Source organism: Myotis nattereri, assembly GCF_964212035.1.
Source record: "Myotis nattereri genome assembly, chromosome: 3".
Lineage (NCBI taxonomy): Eukaryota > Metazoa > Chordata > Mammalia > Chiroptera > Vespertilionidae > Myotis > Myotis nattereri.
The window spans coordinates 127,497,349-127,518,982 of record NC_138077.1 but is presented as its reverse complement, the minus strand read 5'-3'; the positions used below and the strand labels follow the sequence as shown (position 1 = coordinate 127,518,982).

The 21,634-nt window shown below is 40.0% G+C and overlaps 1 protein-coding gene across 2 annotated transcripts in view; it reads right to left on the bottom strand.

The window, feature by feature from the left end:
- Window positions 1-665: 665 nt before the first annotated feature.
- Window positions 666-21,634, bottom strand: part of SNRNP48 (small nuclear ribonucleoprotein U11/U12 subunit 48) — a 32,065-nt gene continuing 11,096 nt past the window's right edge. For both annotated transcript variants that reach the window (XM_081087241.1, XM_081087240.1), the window contains exons 6-9: window positions 21,247-21,368; window positions 3,605-3,693; window positions 3,116-3,280; window positions 666-1,821 (exon numbers count right to left, since the gene is read on the bottom strand). In XM_081087241.1, the coding sequence (XP_080943367.1) occupies window positions 1,773-1,821; window positions 3,116-3,280; window positions 3,605-3,693; window positions 21,247-21,368 (425 nt within the window). In that variant the 3' untranslated portion in view covers window positions 666-1,772. The remainder of the gene's footprint in view (window positions 1,822-3,115; window positions 3,281-3,604; window positions 3,694-21,246; window positions 21,369-21,634) is intronic.

The window sequence follows — 21,634 nt, the reverse complement described above, 5'->3', positions numbered from 1 at the left end:
GGGATGTAGCCCACAACCGGGCACTTGCCCTGACCAAGAATTGAACCCTGACCTCCTGCTTCATGGGTCAATGCTCAATCCCTGAGCCACATTGACCAGGCTAACATGTATTTTACAATTTTAAAAGCTCAGAACAGAGTCTGCCACATAGTAAGTGCTCAATAAACATTAACTATCCTTAGGGCTTTTGAAAGCGTTCGAGAGAGAAAATTTACTCAGTAGATCAGCAACGTAGGTGAGAAGATGTCACCTTCCGGGACTTAGTGGATGAGTAAGATGGATAGCAGTTACAGTAATTATTAACATCAGCCCTTTATGAATAAAAAGTCAGATGTTAGGTGAAAGGGGTCTTCAAATGCTCGTCAAAATTTAAAGTAAATTAATAAGAATTATATGCTAGGCATGGAGATTATATTCATCGAGTCTGAAACACAAATAGGTAAGCATGGAAAATTAATATGTTCAAGGATCAAATACCTCTTACATTAATTCCACATTTTATAGGCCAGTTTGCAGTAGTTACTTAAAACTTTTTGACTTTAAAGAACTCTGGTTACATCTTAGATCATCCGATTTTTCCACAACCCCACCATTCCACTCCCTTTCCACTTATTTTTCTACTAAAATCCCAAGTATGCCTTTTAATAACTCAATGAAATGTACACTTAAAATGGATGCATTTTATTTTATGTAAACAGTACCTCAATAAATTTCATTTACAAACAAAATGACAGTATATTTTTAAGAGTTCATTTAGAAAAAAGAAAATGATAATTTTTAATTAAAATATGAATACCTTATTTTTTCCACTTTTAAAAAATATGCTTTTATTGATTTTAGAGAGAGAAAGGGAGGAGAGATAAAAACATTGATTGGCTGCCTCTTACATACCCCGTATTGGTGCATGTGTCCTGACCAGCAATTAAACCATGACCTCCTGGTCCATGGGATAATGCTCAACCATGAGCCACACTGGCCGGGTTGAATACCTTATTTTTAAGAAATTAATGTGTTATGGATAAAGCTAAAGTTTCCTTTGACCACCCTCCCAATCTTCACTGCCACCCCTTATCTCTCCCATTTATACTGTCTCCCCCAAATAATCACTGCTGTCAGTTTGGTATGGGATCTTCTGAACCTTTAAAAATATATTTACATACATATATAGCCACTGAAAATGTATAGTACTGTATATATCTTTCTCCAATTTGCTGTTGTTACTTAACTTGTTTCTGAAATGTATCCACGTTCACATAGGTAAAGTTTATTTTTAAAATCTGATATAAATTATCTATTATATGACTATAGTGCATTTTATTTAGCCAGACCTTACCCCTCCTGACAGATATTTAGGTTGCTTTTCTCTATTACAACTCACCAGTGTAGTGGTAAATAGCAGTTACCACTGGGTGGCCATAGGAATAGGAGATGGCGTTCTATAAGGTTCAACCTTTTACAATAAGAATGCATTCATGTATTGTTTATATAATTTAAGTACTGAATTAAAGAATTTTCTGATACATAAATTATCAAAAAAGAAAAAAAAAATTAGTAACAGGAAGCAGTCCTCTATTAAAATATATGGAAAACAACGTTATAGGGCATAACAGTGTACTCCTGGTTTGAGACATAAGCAGTTACTGAAAAATAGTGATATGAGCACTAAACAGGTCATATAAACATTTTCCCCTATGCAAAGCAATTACAATGAAAATATCAGCATATTGGTTATCTTGGCATCAGCATAATTAACACATGCATGAATACTTCATTTATACTTTTTGCTTTCTTCTTTTATGACTATGATGTCTTTCCCCATCCCTGAAATGAAAGGGGTAAAAATAAAAACTATCATAGCATGATTTCTGATAACTAATCAAGAGTTAATTTGTATAAACTTACTATAAAATATCATTCATTATTTGAATCAAAAGGGATTACTAAGCAAATATTTCATTTTTATAAGAGAATGATTAAATCACAGCTAGCTTTAAATGTTTGATCTAAATGATAGTAAGATAAGTAAAATTATTAAACCAATAAGCCTTACAATTTCCTGATCACCAGCGGCCCTGGAGAGACAAGGCATCATTTGCGAGCCCATTATCAGACAAGCACTGTGCACATAAATCCTACATAAGACATGGGCCTGCCCTCACAGAGCTCACAGCCTAGTAAGGAGAGTAATGATTAAGCATGTGCCAGGTAGACAGGGAACAAAATGGAAAAGATCAGCTTCGTGGGAATGACTAAGCTGGGTCTTAAAAGATGAAGAGTTTACCAAGCAGGCCTTAGGCAGCAGAACATGACATGGCAAGGTAGAAATGTAGCACAGTGTGGATGAGAAACTGTAGCAATTCGGGACGGCTAAAGCACTAGCTACTTATTTCATGGGTAGTGACAAAATACAAGGATAGGTAGGCAGATGCCCTGATCCTGGAGGTCTTGAGAGCCATTCTAAGGAATATGAATTTTGTCACTTAAGAGCTGTAACAGGTGAAAGTTGACTCTGGCAGCAGGGTAGAGATGAATCCATAAGGGACAAGCTTCTAGACAGGTAGAGCAATTAGGAAAACAGCCATCCTTTTCCAGATGGACAGCAATAATGACAGAGGAAGAGGGGTCAATGAGGTCTTCAGGTAGAACTGACAACAAGACTGGATAGTAAGGAATAAGAAAGGAGTATCTAACATGACTCCTTGATTTCTGGCTCAGGTGAACAAATGATGGTCATTCATTAACCAGGATAGGAAATGCTGGGAAAGAGAAACAGGCTGAGAAAAAGATGGCTTCAGGTAAAGCCCCACTGAACATGGGATCTAGGAGGATGCCCAGTAAGCAGCTGAAATATAGGATGGACCTCAACGGCTTTTACTTTATTACTTTAGCATTAGTTCATATCTCTCAGCTATCAAAATTTTATCAGGGATATTAACAGGGCAAAATTGACTGCTATTAAAGTTTGGATCTTCTCACCGACACTATACATACACCCTACACCTTAGGAATTAGCAAACACCTTTTTAACACGATTAACTGTCTACCTACACATTACTTAAGAAACTCTACCTTAAGGTAAACAATTCACTATTGGACGATACAATGTTAGACTTACCTCTCTTTCCTCCTTCTTGAGTCCCAATTTTTATCTTTATCTTTATTTCTTTTTCGTTTATGTGGGCTCCTACTCCGATCCCTTCTATGCCGTGAACACTCAGCATCCAAAAAGCTTCCACCAGACTGCCGTGAATCTACTGAAGCTGATCGCCTTCCTTCTCTCCTGAAACAGACAGGACCATCCATCAGTTCGCTTTTCTCACTGGTCTTCAGTGTGCACCAGCCTAAAGTTAATGTTCTGCATCAGACCAATGATACAGGATCTAAATAAATATGTGAAATCTTACAAGTCATATAAGAAGGCGAAGAGACACCGTTTTTATAACAAGTTTTACAACTCTGGTGTAATAATCCTGAACAAAGACAAGAAACAATAAGTGCTCTGATGAATTCTAGTGTGCTACTAATGCCTTTGCAAATACTAAAACTTAAATGATTATAAGAGTTTAAAAAGAAAATATTTTCACCAATAAACACAATGACATACTTTTCAGCATCATCCTCTGCTTTTTCCTGCTCTTCTTGCCAATTATTACTGAGTTCTTCCATGTGCACATTTATCACATCCCGAATAACCTCAAAGAGTTAAGCACAGAATTTCAGATAAGAAAGCTGTTCACAAAATTAAGTTTAGAGCTAGAAATAATCACTGCTGACAATAACATATTTATTAAAAGCTACGATAAAGTAGACTGTGGGATGTATGCAGTTTAGAAAACATTAAAAAGACAGGTCCAATTGGAATATGAATGGCAGATTAAAGTATATCCATGTTAAATTTTCTAAAGTTAATAACTATACTATGATTATGCAAGAAAATATCCCTATTCTTAGGAAATAGTATTAGGGATAAAGGATCATAATGAACAGTTCAGAAAAAAAATTAATGTACAGATAGAGACAGCAAAAAATGTAACAATAAAGAGTACAAATGACAAGCAAATGGAGCAAAATGTTAACAACGGTGATCTGTATAAAAGACACACAGGAGTTCTTTGTACTATTTTCAGTTTTGCAATTTATTTGTCTGTTTGAGATTTACAAGTAAAGCTCTTTCTAAAGAATCTTATAATTAAGTCAAGATGACAGACAAAACATGAAACACACAGTCACTTCACAGATACTTTCCCAGTGAGCCTGTAGGTCACTCACCTAAGAACCATTTAAAAGTTTTTTCCTTCCTATTTATCCTATAGCATGTCAAGCACAGGGGCTGGCCCTTATTTGGGTGATACTGAAACAGAAGGTTACAGTTGGTTCCTGCGTGCCTAATTAGGAAAGCTTTAAGGAGAAAGGTATGGGAAACAAGGGGCAATCTCAGAGACACACACTATGGATCAGGTCTGACTGATTTTCTCCCCACCTCAAAAAACTTTTCAACAGCTCCTGAAGTAAAATGGAACAATGTCTAAACTCCTCAAAACAGCCTTTGAATCCTTCCACAATTTTACTATTCCACATAGAAGTCAGCTTTATCTCCTACTGGATGATCCTTCAAAATCCCTAAGTTCTAGCCACCCTGGATTACTAATGAATCCCTGGAAAACTCCCATACTTTTATTTTTAGGAACACTAGTTCTTCCACCTGGAAAATCCTTACCCACCATTTCCACTCCTCCACTATATTTTCTTATGGAAAATCTAAGATAGGAGAAGGCCTACCTCAGGGAGTGGCACAAGTCACACATACCTGAATTCTAATTCAGCTCTAGCACTTCCCTGTATCTCTGCCCAGTAGCTCTATGTGAGCTGTGTGAAACCAAATATTATTAGACATGGTTTCCACAGAGCCGCCACATAGAAAGAGCCTATAAACAGACATTTACTTACCCCCTTCTGCTTCTCCCTTCTCTCAAATACTATCTTCTCTATGAAACCTATACCAGTCTTCCTATTTAAAAAATTGATCCCTCACCCACACACATTGATCTCACTTCATTTCAACACTTACCACAATCTGTGTTTTGAAAAATCTTTTTTACCTCTTAAACTATAATAGCTCCTTAAGGGTGGGGTCTGTGTACATTTACCTTTACATATCCCACAGCAGTATGTTATGCATAGTAACTACACTAAAAATAAATTTTCTACTGAAACTAGTCAAAGTTCAGGTTCTAAGTCAGAGCAAACAAAAATTATCTATATATATAAAACCCTAAGCGGCCGTTCGACCTGTCAACTTTTCGACCATTTGACCAGTAGCTATGATGCACACTGACTACCAGGGGGCATATGCTCAATGCAGGAGCTGCCCCTGGTGGTCAGTGCACTCCCACAGCGGGAGTGCCACTCAGCTGGCTGATGGGCGCCAGACGCCAGGCTTACGACTGGTGAGCACAGCTGTGGCAGCCCGAACCTCTCTGGTTGCCGCAACAGTGCTACTGAGTAGCAGCGGCAGCAGGTGCAGTGGAACCTGGATGAGAGCGAGTGGCGTGGCCCTGGCCCGCCCATGCTGGGGCTCCTCCCCATCCACCTGCTGCTTCGCACACTACTACATCCCTGGGGAGGTCCCAGATTGCAAGAGGCCTCTAGTATAAGATATCAATGAAACTAGGAATGAATATAATGTTGAAAAAGCCCTGGCCAGAGATAAATTGCTAAGAAAAACTGTAAACACTGAAGTATTTGCTGATGAAGATATTTGGAATCTGTTTCCAAAATTACCAAGCACCTGGTAGGAGAAGACAGGTGGTAAATGGGGAATGAATAAAACAAGATCATATGTTGAGGCTGGGTCACGGTACATAAGAGTTCATTAGACAAGTCCATCCACTTTAGGGTATGTTTGAATATTTCTGTAATAAAACGTCAGCCATCGCTCTGGCTGGTTTGGCTCAGTGGATAGAGTGTCGCCTGTGGACTAAAGGGTCCCAGGTTCGATTCTGGTCAAGGGCACATGCCCAGGTTGCGACTTATTCCCAGTAGGGGGCCATCCAGGGGGCAGCCGATCAATGATTCTCATCATTTATTTTTCTATCTCTCTCTCCCTTTCCCTCTCTGAAATCAATAAATACATATGTTAAAAAAAAAAGTCAGCCATCAAATTGTAAAAAAAAAAACACTAGCAGCAACACAAACTTGATCACAAAGTTATGAGAGTAGAGAAGAAACAAATGATATACAACAAAGTATTTAATGGACTATTAGAATCACTAAGGTAGTATAACATGGTCCCAGACCTCTACTGGGAGAGATAAGTCTACAACACATACATACTTTAATTGCAAAAAGAGCAGCATAAAATTTAAGTGCTAAGCTGTGTGGTGCAGAACATCTATCCTATATAATGAAAGGCTAATAAGCAAATTGTCCCCATAGGCGGGAGTTCAACCAACTGGGAGTCAGATGTGCACTGACCACCAGGGGGCAGTGGTGGCAGTTAAGGGAAGGGAGGCCCTGGCCGGCAGCCAGCAACAGTCAGGGACCCTACCGGTGCAGGAATTTCGTGTACTGGGCATCCAAGCCTATATAATAAAGAAGTAATATGCAAATTGACTGTTACACCCTCACATAAGATGGCTGCCCCATGTGGTCACAACATGGCCACCACAAGATGGCCAGCAAGGGAGGGCAGGAGGGGGCGACCAGGCCTGCAGGGAAAGGAGGGCAGTTGGAGGCGACCAGGCCTGCAGGGAAGGGAGGGAAGTTGAGGGGGACTAGGCCTGCAGGGGAGGGCAGTTGGGAGCAACCAGGCCTGCAGGGGAGGGCAGTTGGGGGCGACTGGGCCGGCAGGGGAGGAAAGTTGGAGGCAACTGGGTCGGCAGGGGAGCAGTTAGGCATCGATCAGATTGGCAGGGGAGTGGTTAGGTGTCAAACAGGCCAGCAGGGGAGTGGTTAGGGTGTGATCAGGCTGGCAGGCAGAAATGGTCAGGGGCAATCAGGCAGGCAAGGGGTTGGGAGCCAGCAGTCCTGGATTGTGAGAGGGATGTCCGACTACCGGTTTAGGCCCAATTCCTTGAGCACCTGGCTCTGGTAGCAAGAGGAGATTGTGCCTCTGGGTCCCACAGATCATCTCCTACACAAGGTCACTTCTTCAGGGCTATTTTGCCTAATACATATAGACAAACACAGGGAGTCAGGCAAAATGAGGAAACAAATATGGGTCAAACCAAAGAATAAAACTAACCCAGAAAAAATACTTTAATTTAACAGATAAGCAACCTACCTGACAAAGACTTCAAAGCAATAATCATAAAATTGCTCACTGAACTGCAGATGAACATGAAACTTTAAGAGACAGAAAATATAAAAAAGGACCAAACAGAAATTATAACTGAACTGGAAAATACACTAGAGGGGTTCAATGGCAAACTGGATGAAGTAGAAGTAAAAATAAGTGAGTAGGAAGACAAAGCAATGAAACACCCAGACAGAGCAGCAAAATAAAAATAAAAAAGAATTTTAAAAAGAGAAGCTACCTCAAGAGACCTCTGTGACAACATCAAGTGGAATAACATTCACATTATAAGGGTCCCAAAAGGAGAAGAGAGAAAGGGCCAGAATAGTTATTTAAAGGAAAAATGGCAAAAATTTCCCTAATCTTGGAAAGGAAACAGACACCCACGTAAAGGAAGCCCAGAGTTCCAAACAAGATGAAACCAAAAAGAACCACACCAAAACACATAATTAAAATGTTAAAGTTGCCCTAGCTGGTTTGACTCAGTGGATAAGAGCATCGGCTTGTGGACTGAAGGGTCCCTGGTACAATTCCAGTCAAGGACACATGCCTGGGTTGTGGGCTCAATCCCCAGTAGGGGGCATGCAAGAGGCAGCTGATTAATGATTCTCTCTTATCATTGATATTTCTCTCTCTCCCTCTCCCTCTCTCTCTGAAATCAATTTAAAAAAATTTTTTTAAATGTTAAAGTTAAGGATAAAGAGAATCTTAAGAGCATCAACAGATAAACAAGTTATTACATACTAGAGGCCTGGTGCACGAAATTTTTGCACTGGGGGGGAGGGGGATCCCTCAGCCTGGCCTGCATCCTCTTGCAGTCCGGAACCACTCGCTTCTTACCACTCGCTGCAGCAGAGGCAGGAGAGGCTCCCACCACTCAGCTGTGCTCACCAACTGTGAGCCCGGCTTCTGGCTGAGCAGCGCTCCCCGTGGGAATGCACTGACCACCAGGAGGCAGCTTCTACATTGAGCATCTGCCCCTGGTGGTCAGTGTGCATCATAGTGACCGGTCATTCTGCTGGTCTTTCCACCATTCGGTCGCTTTGCATATTAGGGTTTTATTATATAGGAAGGATAAGGCAAACCCCATAAGGCTATCAGCAGATTTTTTTTTCAGCAAATCTTTATAGGCCAGAAGGGAGTGCCATAACATATTCAAAGTGCTGTTAGAAAAAAATTTCCAACCAAGAATTCTCTACCTGCAAGGTTAACACTAACATCTGAAAGAGAGATCAAGAGTATTCTAGATAAGTAAAAGCTTAAAGAGTTCATCACCATTAAACCAATCTTACAAGAATGTTAAATGAACTTCTCTAAGCTAAAAAGAAAAGGCACTAATTAATAAAAAACAAACACTCTTGAAAAGTTAAAATACATACACACTTGAAAAGGTAAATATACAGTAAATGTATCAGATCAATCATATATAAAGCAAATATCCAGGTTAAAAGACAAAACAAGTGAAAGTAAATAAAATTACAACTAAGGAAAAGATAAACATAGAAAATGTGTTGTCAAGAATATAACATGAGCAGAGGAGTAAAAATGTAAATCTTGGGAATGTGTTCAAAATTAAGTTGCTATCAACTTAAAAAAAGAATATTGAATACATAGGATGCTGTTCAGACTGCAGAACAAGGTTGGACCCATTACACACGGGTTATGGGTGGACCACCAGCTTCTCTGTGGAGACACCTCAACTTGGACAGCCATACCAGGACATATCCCCTTGAAATTAACACTAAAGAAACTGTAAACTATCTACTTTAGGGATCTGGCAAATTGCAGGGGCTTACAATGTGGGCTGGGGAAATGTGTACAATCAGAATCATGCTTACCCAGTTAAGCTGATTATAGATAACTTGAATGACTTGGATATTTCAGCCTATAGGCCAAAAGATTGGCTAAGACAGGATTTAGGAGATGTCACAGGACAAGATCCCCTAGGCCACTGTCACCACCATGCAAGTAGAAGTAGGATATAAGGGAATGATTGCCTGGGTGGAATGGATTAAATACTCTGTACACGCCCTAAATAAAAGCGACTGTTACACTTGTGTGGCAGTAAGGTGAGAAGCCCAAGTGGCCCCATTTCCATTCGGATGGACCGGATGGACCTCAGACCGTAACGGGATAGAATATATGCTTGCCCTGTATCAGAAGGAAACCGCCTGGGGAAGCGCTTCCTATAAGACTCTCTCCCTGTTGTTCCCATTCAACAGAGGTAAAGAGCAAGGACCCCCCCAAAATGATCCAGCCCCGTCCTCTGACATAAACTATACCTCCTACCTCTCAAGGAGGGGCAGGCGGGGGGGGGGGGGGGGGCGTGCGCGGGGAACAGTACTCAGAGTTTATGGGGAATTTATCCGGATGCGTAAATGGCCGAGTATCCTCAGAAGCCCATCATGTTGCACTGCCGAAACCCCGTGCTAATGTCTGGTGGTGTTATGGGGGACCCTGACTTGTGGCCTTGCCCAGCAAATGGAGTGGAACTGCGCTCTGATACAATTGGCTATCCCTTTCACATTGGCATATCATAAACCTTTTTCAAGGAACAGACAGACTAGGAAGAGGAGAGTCCAGGGGGCTCCTCTGATCCCCATATTTACACAAATCCCATTGGGGTTCCAGGAGAAGTGTCAAAGGAGTTTAAGACTAGAAATCAGATTGCTTCAGGAATTGAACCTGTCCTGTTCTGGTGGCCCACTGTAAACAAGAATATAGGTTAGATTAATTATATGTACAATAACCAGCAAAGGCTTGTTAACTGTACTTGAGATACACTTAAAGGTATAGCTGAATAGCTACATGCCACCAGCAGAATGACGTGGGAGAATAGGTTGGCCTTGGATACGATTCTGGCAGAAAAAGAAGGAGTTTGTATAATGATGGGGGGCCAGTGTTGTACATTCACCCCCAACAACGAACCGCCACTAAGGCACTACAGGGATTAACAACTCTAGCTAATGAGTGAACTGAGAATCCTGGAATTGCAAATCCTTTCTCCGATTGACTAGAGCAGTGATGGAGAACCTATGACACGCGTGTCAGAGGTGACACACAAACTCATTTTTTTGGTTGATTTTTCTTTGTTAAATGGCATTTAAATATATAAAATAAATATCAAAAATATAAATCTGCCGACACCGGTTTGGCTCAGTGGATAGAGCGTCGGCCTGCGGACTGAAAGGTCCCAGGTTCGATTCCGGTCAAGGGCATGTACCTGGGTTGCGGGCATATCCCCAGTAGGAGATGTGCAGGAGGCAGCTGATCGATGTTTCTCTCTCATCGATGTTTCTAACTCTCTATCTCTCTCCCTTCCTCTCTGTAAAAAATCAATAAAATATATTTTTTTAAAAAAATATATATAAATCTTTGTTTTACTATGGTTGCAAATATCAAAAAATTTCTATATGTGACACGGCATTAGAGTTAAGTTAGGGTTTTTCAAAATGCTGATATGCCGAGCTCAAAAGGTCCGCCATCACTGAACTAGAGCAATGGTTCAGAAAATGGAAGGGAATGATGGTACCCATGCTCACCTCTTTGATAATCAGGTTAGGAGTTATAGTAATGGGATGTTATCTCATCCCATGTATGAGAGGTCTTATCCAAAGGTTAATTCAAACTACATTGACCAAACAGTAAAATAATCTTCTCCTAGACACTGTAGAGCATGGAAGTCAACAAGCGTTAGCCATGTTTGAAGAAAAGAGTTAAATAAGAAGAGGGGAGAATTGTGAGAATAAACAAGTGATCTTTTCTGTCGAAGAAGGGAGTTTAGGCAGCCACCATTTTGTCTTGCATGACTTGCAGCTCCCCTGGGGGCCACCATTTTGAAATGGCAAAGGTCAACCCCTCCTTTATTCCTTTAAATTAGCCAATCACGCAAGACTGTGAGCCTAAGCTCTCACCAATCAAGAGTAAGGGACAGATGACGATCCAGACATAAAACCCTGAGCGGACCACCAGCTCAATGATCAGTGTAGCCAGATCCTGTGCATGTACACCCTCCTTCAGGAGTAAATTCGCCTTGTAAAAAAGAAAAATTAATTATAAGATGATAACCAGAAAAATCACAAAAACCTGGATATTAAAGAGCATGCTAATGGACAACCAATTTATCATCAAAGAAATCAAAAGGAAAAATAAAAATTACGTAGAGACAAATGAAAACAGAAATATGACATATCAAAATCTAAGGGATGGAGCAAAAGCAGTTCTAAGAGGGAAGTTCAAAATATAGGCCTAAATCAAGAAACAAGAAAAATCTCAAATAAACTATCTAAGTTTACATCTAAAGGAGCCCAAAGTTAGTAGAAGTAAGGAAATAATGAAGACCAAAGAAAAAAATAAATGAAAGAGACTAAAAGAAAAAAGAAAGAAGATCAATGAAACGAAGACCTGGTTATCTGAAAAAATAAACAAAAATCAACAAACTCTTAGCTAGACTAACCAAGAAAAAAAGAAGGGCTCAAGTCCAAAATATAAGAGTTGTTACAACTGATACCATAGAAATACAAAAGATCTTAATGGACTATTATGAACTATTATATACCAACAAATTGGACAACCTAGTATAAATTCCTAAAAACATACAATTTTCCTGATTGAATCATGAAGAAAAGGAAAACCTAAATAGACCAATTACTAGTAAGAGGACTGGATCAATAACCACAACCTCATAACAAATAAAAATTGGGGACCACATGGTTTCACTGATGAATTCTTCTGAATATTCAAAGATTTAATAATACCTATCCCTCTCAAACTCTTAAAAAACTGAATAGAAAGGAACTCTTCCAAACACATTTTACAAGGCCAGCATTTCCTATACCAAAACCAAACAAGGACACCATAAAAAAAGAAAAGTACAGGCCAACATCCTTGATGATCATGAATGCAAAATCCTCAACAAAATATTAGCAAACCAAATTCAATAATACACTAAAAGGATCCTAGACCACAATCAAGTGAGACTAATTCTTGGTATGCAAGGATGGTTCAACATTCATAAATCAATCAACAGGATACATGACATGAACAAAATGAAGAATAAAAATCATGTAATCATCTCAATCCATGCAGAAAAAGCATTGGACAAAATTCAACATCCATTTACTATTAAAAATTCTCAACAAAGTGAATACACATAGGAAAATTATCTCAATTTAATAAAGGTCATATATAACAAACCACACCTAATGTACTCAATGGTGAAAAGCTGAAAACTTTTCCTTTAAGATCAGGACAATACAAGGATACACACTCTTACTACTTTTATTCAACACTGGAGGCCTGGTGCATGAAATTCGTGCAGGGGGTAGGGGACAGCCTGGCCTGTGCCCTCTCACAGTGCGGGAGCCCCGTGATTGATCGCCCCAAAGAGGTAGGCCCCGCTCACCCATCCAAGGCTCCTCGATAGACTGCCCCAAAGAGGTAGGCCGGAGCTGGGGGTCCCACCTCCACTGTGCACGTAGCCATCTTGTGACAGCATGAGAGCATCACACGTGAGGGCATGATGACTACTTAGCCTTTTATTAGTAAGGATAGTGTTGGAAGTCCTAGTCAAAGCAATTAGACAAGAAAAAGAAATTAAAGGCATAGATATCAGAAAGGAAGAAGTAAAACTGTATTTGCAGATGATGTAATAACTATATATAGAAAATCCTAAAGACTTCATCAAAAAAATGTTATAATAAATGAACTCAGTAAAATTGCAGGATACAGAATCAACATACAGAATTTTGTGACATTTCTATACACTGATAACTATCAGAAAGATAAATTAAGAAAACAATCCCATTTACAACTGCATAAAAAAAATACCTAGGGATAAATTTAACCAAGGCAGTGAAAGAGCTGTACAATAAGACACTGATGAAAGAAACTGAAGCACAATAAATGAATTTGAAGAATTAATATCATTAAAATGTCAACACTATCCAAAGCTATCAGCAAATTCAATGGAATCCCTATCCAACTTCCAATGGCATATTTCATAGAACTAGTACCAACAATTCTAAAATTTTTATGGAACTACAGAAGATCCTGAATAGCCAAACTGCCGGGAGCCGGTCCATTGGAATCAACTGGTATAAATATAGATGTAAGAAGACAGAACGGAGAGAGACAGAAATTGGCACAGAACCTACACAGAACATTCTCTAGAGACAGAAGAACTTCGCTGGAGAGAACATGGCAAAAGATCCTGGACAGAAACTGGCCTCAGAACCTAGAGACAGAACCTAACAAGAGAACATGGACACAGAACCTGGCTAGAGATCCTAAGCAGAACCTCGCTGGAGATCCAGACCAGCACTTGGCTGGAGATCCTGGCTAGGCTGCTGATCAACTGAACTCCGTCTCCATGTCATTCCTTCTTCGCCGACTCCGTCTACACCTTTGGGGACCCCTGGACCCGCTGGGGTTGGACCCCAGCATATGGCGCCCGAACAGGGACCCCTAGGTAAGCGCCCCGCACTCGGGACGGATAGGACTCCACCGTAGGAAGAGGGTGGATAGTCTTTGCCGACTCCGTCCACACCTTTGGGAACCCCTGGAACAGGATTCCCCTAGGAAAGCCCCCCCCATTGAGAACCCCCACATTCGGGACGGATAGGACTCCACCAGGGTACTTCAGACCCCCCTATAGAGGATAAGTAGGGTAAGAAGGTGGATAATACAGAACTTAGATTGAGAAGATGTGCCATACTGAGTCCAAAGAAAGAAGACTCTGTATTGATCTTTAGATTAAGAAGATGTGCCATACTGAGTCTAAAGAAATAAGACTCTGTATTGATCTTTTAACACATATGCTTGCTAGCAGAGGAATTAAGGTTACTCCTAGTCAGACAGAACGTTCTATACAAGAAGTATGTCCATGCTTTTCTGAGGAAGGAAAGGTAAATGTAGAGGCATGGGAGAAGGTAGGCCCAAGGAGCCTTATCCTTAACCCCACTGCAGCCTTTCCACCCCAGGAAAGTGCAGGATTGGCAAGCTCTCCCTGGGGTGATAGATCAGGACTCAGGTAATAGCGGAAAGCGCCAATCCTATTCTTAAAATGGATACAAGAGAGCATTTCAGGTTTTTCTTTTTAATGCCTGCTTTTAAAAAATAAAAAAGGGGGAATTTGCCGGGAGCCGGTCCATGCTTGCTGTTTCAAGGGACCTGGCATATATGGCATACTGTTCTTAATATGTTTGCTCACCTTCTTGGCACTATGTGTTTTAACCAAGGTCTCTGAGAAAGGTTGTTTCCCCAGGTAGGGATTTTCCCCTGAAGTTAGGGAGGGAATAAAACCTCTTAACTAAGTGCCAGGCGGGTAATTAATCACTTTAACTATGAACAATCATGCTTAAGCTACATAATCTTTACTCCCTAGAATGGAGATAAGAAACGCCCTAACCTTTGTAATAGAGATTGATAGGATTGAATCAACTGGTATAAATACAGATGTAACAAGACAGCAAGAGAGACAGAGAGAGAGACAGAACCTAGGCACAGAACCTACACAGAACATTCTCTAGGGACAGAAGAACTTCGCTGGAGAGAACATGGCAAAAGATCCTGGACAGAAACTGGCCTCACAACCTAGAGACAGAACCTAACAAGAGAACATGGACACAGAACCTGGCTGGAGATCCAGAGCAGAACCTCTCTGGAGATCCAGACCAGAACTTGGCTGGAGATCCTGGCTAGAGATCCTGGCTAGGCTGCTGATCAACTGAACACTGTCTCCGTGTCCTTCCTTCTTCGCCGACTCCGTCTACACCTTTGGGGACCCCTGGACCTGCTGGGGTTGGACCCCGGCACCAAACCAATCATGAGAAAGAAAAACAAAGCAGGAGGTATCATGATCCCTGATTTCAAACTATACTACAAAGCAACAGTAAGCAAAACAGTATATGATATTGACACATATGATACACAGACCAATGGAACAGAATTGAGGGCCCAGAAATAAACCTATATATATGCAACAAATTTATGACAAAGGAGCCAAGAACACATAATAAAGAAAGAACAGTCTCTTTAATAAATGGTGTTGGAAAAATTGGATAGCCACATGCAAAACAATGAAACTAGACCACTATTTTACACTGTATATGAGAACTCACTCTAAATGAATTAAAAACTTGAATGTAAGACCATAAAAATCCTGGAAGAATATATAGGCAGTAAGCACCTTAACACTGGTCTTAGCAATGTTTTTGTGGCTCTCACTCAAAACAAAAGCTAAACAAAAACAATAAACAAATGGGACTACATCTGCAAATCATATATCTGCAAAGATGTTAATATATAAAATGTATTTAAAAACTCACACAACTCAACAACAAAACACCCCCTTAAAAAATGGGCAGAAAATCTGAATAGACATTTTACCAAAGATATACTGATAGCCAACAGGCACAGAAAACATGTTCAATATCACAAATTATTAGGGAAATACAGTCAAAACCACAATAAGATATCACCTCACACCTATTAGAATGACTATTATAAAAAAATACAAAATAACAAGTATTGGAGAGGATGTGGAGAAAAGGTTAACCCTCATATGCTGCTAGTAAGACTGTAAATTGGTGCAGGTACTATGGACACACACACAACAGCATGAAGATTCCTCAAAAAATTAAGAATAGAACTATTATATTATCCAGCTATTCTACTTCTGGATATTTATCCTAAGAATACAAAAATACTGCCCTTGCCTAAGTGGTTCCGTGGTTAGAGTGTTGGCCTGTGCACTGAAGGGTCCCAGGTTTGATTCTCAGCCAAGGACACATGACTGGGTTGCAAGATTGACCCCCAACCCTGGTTGGGTTGCATGCAGGAGGCAACTGATCAATGTGTCTCTCACACTGATGTCTCTGTCTCTACCCTCCCTTTCACTCTTCCTAAAAATCAATGAAAAAATATCCTCAGGTGAGGATTAAAAAAATTAAAACATTAATTTGAAAAGATAGCTCTGACCAGTGTAGCTCAGTGGACAGAGCGTCGGCCTGCAGACTGAAGGATCCCAGGTTCGATTCCAGTCAAGGGCATGTGCCTTGGTTATGGACACATCCCCAGTGGGGGGTGTGAAGGAGGCAGCTGATCGATGTTTCTCTCTCATCAATGTTTCTAACTATCCCTCTCCCTTCCTCTCTGTAAAAGATCAATACAATATATTTGAGGGAGAAACCAAGGTGGAGGCATAGGTAAACACCTGAAATTGCTGCCTCGCACAACCACTTTAAAACTACAACTAAAAGACAAAACAGACATCACCCAGAACCACAGGAAGGCTGGCTGAGTGGAAATTCTACAACTAGAAGGAAAGAGAAAAAGCACACTGAGGAGGAGATACGGAAGTAAAGTGCAGAGGTACGGAGGCGCGCTCGCGGAAAGGGCTGGCAACAGGGGACGCTGGTGTCTTTTTCAATCGGGAGGGAGTCTCAAGCTCCCGATGGCCCTGACTCCAGTTCTGGGCAAGTCTCTGGGGACCCAGATTCATACGGGGAGAAACTGGACTGTCTGGCAGCAGGCGGAACTCGAGGGCAGCTTTCACAGAGGTGCTTGCAGCGATTACCGTGGGACACTGAGACCCGGGGGCCTCTTAGGGCACGACTGAGGACCAACCATAGCTGTTTACTCCGCCCTGTTGATTCCCTGAGACCCCGCCCCACCCAAGCTGTGTGCAGATGCTTTTGCATATGAATGGGCTGGCCCTTTGAGATCTAAAATTCCCTAACAAACTGCAGCTGGGTCAGAGAGAACCAGAGCATCGAAAAGAAGGCTCAAGGCCCCACAGCAGCTTGCAATGCTTCACAACTGGGCCTCATCTGAGCACCTCCAAACCCCAAACAAGGAAAAGGAATCTGCAGATCTCTCCATAGCTCCTGCTGGGAAGCCTCAGGCAGAGGCTAAATTAGCACCTCCTTAGAAATCCAAGAGCCTGAATACCTAGTGGTCAGAGTGGGACCATCCAGATTACAACTCCTCAGATCCATAAGGGACACACTCAGGGGGGTAGACTGAGTGAGCACCAAAGCCCCACTTAAGCAAGTCTTGCCCCGGAGGGATGTCTCCAGCACAGAAGTTCTCCCACTGCAGACACAGCTGATTCTCACAGCCAATTGGCCCGGAGGTCAATTCCTCCCAGTGATACCAACATCAATCAAGGCTTAACTACAAGACTGTGCACACAGCCCACAAGGGGGTACACCATGAGTGTCTACCTCAGGTAATTGGGGAGGCTGAGCCACTGGGCCCTATAGGACACCTAGCACACAAAGCCACTCTATCAACACAGGGAAGCAGCCAAAATGCGGAGACAAAGAAACAGATCACTAATGACAGAAATGGAGGAAAGCAAACTACTGGATATAGAGTTCAAAACCACACTTATAAGGTTTTTCAAGAATTTTCTAGAAACCGCTGATAAATTTAGTGAGACCCTCAAGGATATGAAAAAGGACCAACTAGAAATTAAGCATACACTGACTGAAATAAAGAATAATATACAGAGATCCAACAGCAGGCAAGAGGATCCCAAGAATCAAGTCAAAGATGTGAAGTATGAAGAAGCAAAAAATACCCAACCAGAAAAGCAAAAAGAAAAAAGAATCCAAAAATATGAAGAAAGTGTAAGGAGCCTCTGAGACAACTTCAAGCATACCAACATACGAATTATAGGGGTTCCAGAAGAAGAGAGAAAGATACTGAAAACCTATTTGAAGAAATAATGACAGAAAACTTCCCCTACCTGGTGAAAGAAATAGACTTACAAGTCCAGGAAGCACAGAAAACCCCAAACAAAAGGAATCCAAAGAGGACCACACCAAGACACATCATAATTAAAATGCCAAGAGCTAAAGACAAAGAGAGAATCTTAAAAGCAGCAAGAGAAAGAAAGTCAGTTACGTACAAGGGAGTACCCATACGATTGTCAGCTGATTTCTCAACAGAAACTATGCAGGCCAGAAGGGAGTGGCAAGAAATATTCAAAGTGATAAATAGCAAGAACCTACAACCAAGATTACTTTATCCAGCAAAGCTATCATTCATAATTGTAGGTCAGATAAAGAGCTTCACTGATTAAAAAAAAGCTAAAGGAGTTCATCACCACCAAACCAGTATTATATGAAATGCTGAAAGGTATCCTTTATGAAGAGGAAGAAGAAGAAAAAGGAAAAGATACAAATTATGAACAACAAATACACATCTATCAACAAGTGAATCTAAAAATCAAGTGAATAAATAATCTGATGAACAGAATAAACTGGTGAATATAATGGAATCAGAGGCCTAGAAAGGGAGTGGACTGACTATTCTCAGGGGGGAAAAGGGTGGGGAGGGTGGTGTGGGAAGAGACTGGACAAAAATTGTACACCTATGGATGAGAACAGTGGGTGGCGGGGGTAAGGGCAGAGGGTGGTGTGGGAACTGGGTGGAGGGGAGCTATGGGGAGAAAAAAGAGGAACAACTGTAATAATCTGAACAATAAAGATTTAATTTAAAAAAATGCAAAAACAAAAAAACAAGTGAATCTAAAAATCAAGTTAATAAAAAAGCTGATGGACAGCGTAAACTGGTCAATATAATAGAATCAGGGGAATAGAAAGGGAGTGGACTGACAATTCTCGGGGGGAAAGGGGTGTGGGGGGTGGGGGAAGAGACTGGACAAAAATTGGTACACCTATGGATGAGGACCGTGGTGGCGGGTAAGGGCAGAGGGTGGGGTGGGAACTGGGTGGAGGGGAGTTATGGGGGGAAAAAAGAGGAACAACTGTAATAATCTGAACAATGAAGATTTATTTTAAAAAATAGGTATTTTAAAAATAAAAATAAAAAGATATATGCACCCCTATGCTTGTCACAGCATTATTTCCAATAGCCAAGAAATGGACACAACCAAAATGTCCACTGATGGATGAATGAATAAAGATGTCACATATACATAATAGAGTACTACTGAGCCATAAAAGGGAATGAGATCTTGCCATTTGTGACACTATGAATGGACCCTGAGGGTATAATGTAAGCAAAATAAGCCAGGAATGGACCCTGAGGGTATAATGTAAGCAAAATAAGCCAGGAAGAGAAAGACAAACACGAAGTGACTTCACTCATGTGAAATCTTTTAGAAACCAAAACAATTGAGCAAAAAAAAACAAAAAAAAAACACAAAATCTCATAGATACACATAACATATTGGTGGTTGCACAGTGAGTGAAAGGAGGAAAGTGGTCAATTGTATGGAGATGATAGTAACTAGACTTTTACTAGTAGAGGTGATCACTTTGTAGTAGCTATAAATATCAAAATACAATGGTGTACACCTGCAACTTATGTAACAGGAAAAAAAAATTAAAACAGCAAAACAAGAGCATGTCAGATGAGAAAACAACATGTATTGAAATGTGGAGGTAAGAATAAAGCTATGTAAAACCAGACATAATTTAAGACATATGCAAAAGAAAATACTTGGTAGAATGAGGCCAGATTGTGGAAAATCTTTGAAATCATAGAGAAAAGAAAAATATTGTGGAAACAATTAGGGTTTTGATGAGGAAATTATTTAGAATCTGGGCAAGGTAATTCATGTATCAAAAAATTCATCAACTCTACCCAGTAAATGACATCTGAAAATAAATCTAGATAAACATCAAGAGATTAATGAAATTAATCATAATTTTATAATATAGTTATATAATTATATAAATTATAAATAATTTGGCGTGGCTCAGGGGTTAAGCATTAACCTACAGTGATGGTGAACCTTTTGAGCTCGGCATGTCAGCATTTTGAAAAACCCTAACTTAGCCCTAACCAGTTTGGCTCAGTGGATAGAGAGTCAGCCTGCAGACTCAAGGGTCCCAGGTTTGATTCCGGTCAAGGGCATGTACCTTGGTTGCGGGCATATCCCCAGTAGGGAGTGTGCAGGAGGCAGCTGATCAATGTTTCTAACTCTCTATCCCTCTCCCTTCCTCTCTGTAAAAAAAAAAAAAAATCAATTAAAATATATATTTTAAAAAAAAAAAGAAAAACCCTAACTTAACTCTGGTGCCGTGTCACATATAGAAATTTTTTGATATTTGCAACCATAGTAAAACAAAGGTTTATATTTTTGATATTTATTTTATATATTTAAATGCCATTTAACAAAGAAAAATCAACCAAAGAAATGAGTTCGCGTGTCACCTCTGACACATGTGTCATAGGTTCGCCATCACTGATAGGAGCCAGGAGGTGATGGTTCAATTCCTGGTCAGGCCATATGCCCAGGTTGCGACTTGATCCCCAATGTAGGGCGTGCAGGAGGCAGTTGATCAATTATTCTCTCTCATCACTGATCTCTCTCTCTCCCTTCCTCTCTGAAATCAATAAAAATATATTAATTAAATAAATTATAAATAATTTATACCAAGACATTTCTTGTCTAAATATTTAGCAGAGTACATAAAAACACACTAAAATTTCTGCCAAAGAACTATAGTTATTTATTGAGCAATTTATATCCACATGTATAATTTCAATCAATTTTTATAACAACCCTGCAAAGTTTATACTGTGATAAATCTTTTATAAATCATTCTTAAAAACTTCAAATAACTTGCCCAAGTCAAACAGTAATGATAAGCAGCAGAATCAAAACTTAAGCAACCAGGTATGTTTAAAGCCAAAATCTAAAATCCTCTTATCACTTTCTCAAAAGTAGGTATTTTTTTAAAGATTGTACAACCTCTTTATATAAGGTTTCTGTATCCTAAAAAGCCTTTGTCTGGCAAGGAGTGGATCTGAAAGTGATAAAGCAACTACAGATCAGGTGTGTCTAGCTTGAAGATACTTATTTTTTCAGAAAATCTCCAAGGAACTATGGAAATCCATAGAACAGATTTAGAAATCTACATAAAGGAAATGTCTGTTTTCAACAAAGCTCTACAAGATTATATAAAACTTACCTCAGTGTATGATTTCTTGGTTATGTGAACATTCTTAGCTCTATAGGATTGACGTCTTCTTTTATAATCCCTCACTTCTGCCAAGATTTCAAGGTAAGATTTTGGACTTTTTCGACTATTATCTAATAAAAAATAAAATTATTATATTCTTAGAAAAATTTACATTCTTAAAAATTAACAGGAACACCACATCACATTTTAACATGTTTCAAAATATATTAAAAATATTCTAAAAATTCTACATTATATAAATGGGCTAAGTTTTATACCATTCCTTTTCTCCAGTCATCAGTTGAACATAAGAGTGTTTAGGTACATAGATAACAGCACAGCTGTAACATTCTCACAGAAGGATGCTTTGCTTAATGTAAAATCAGAGAGCAAACTT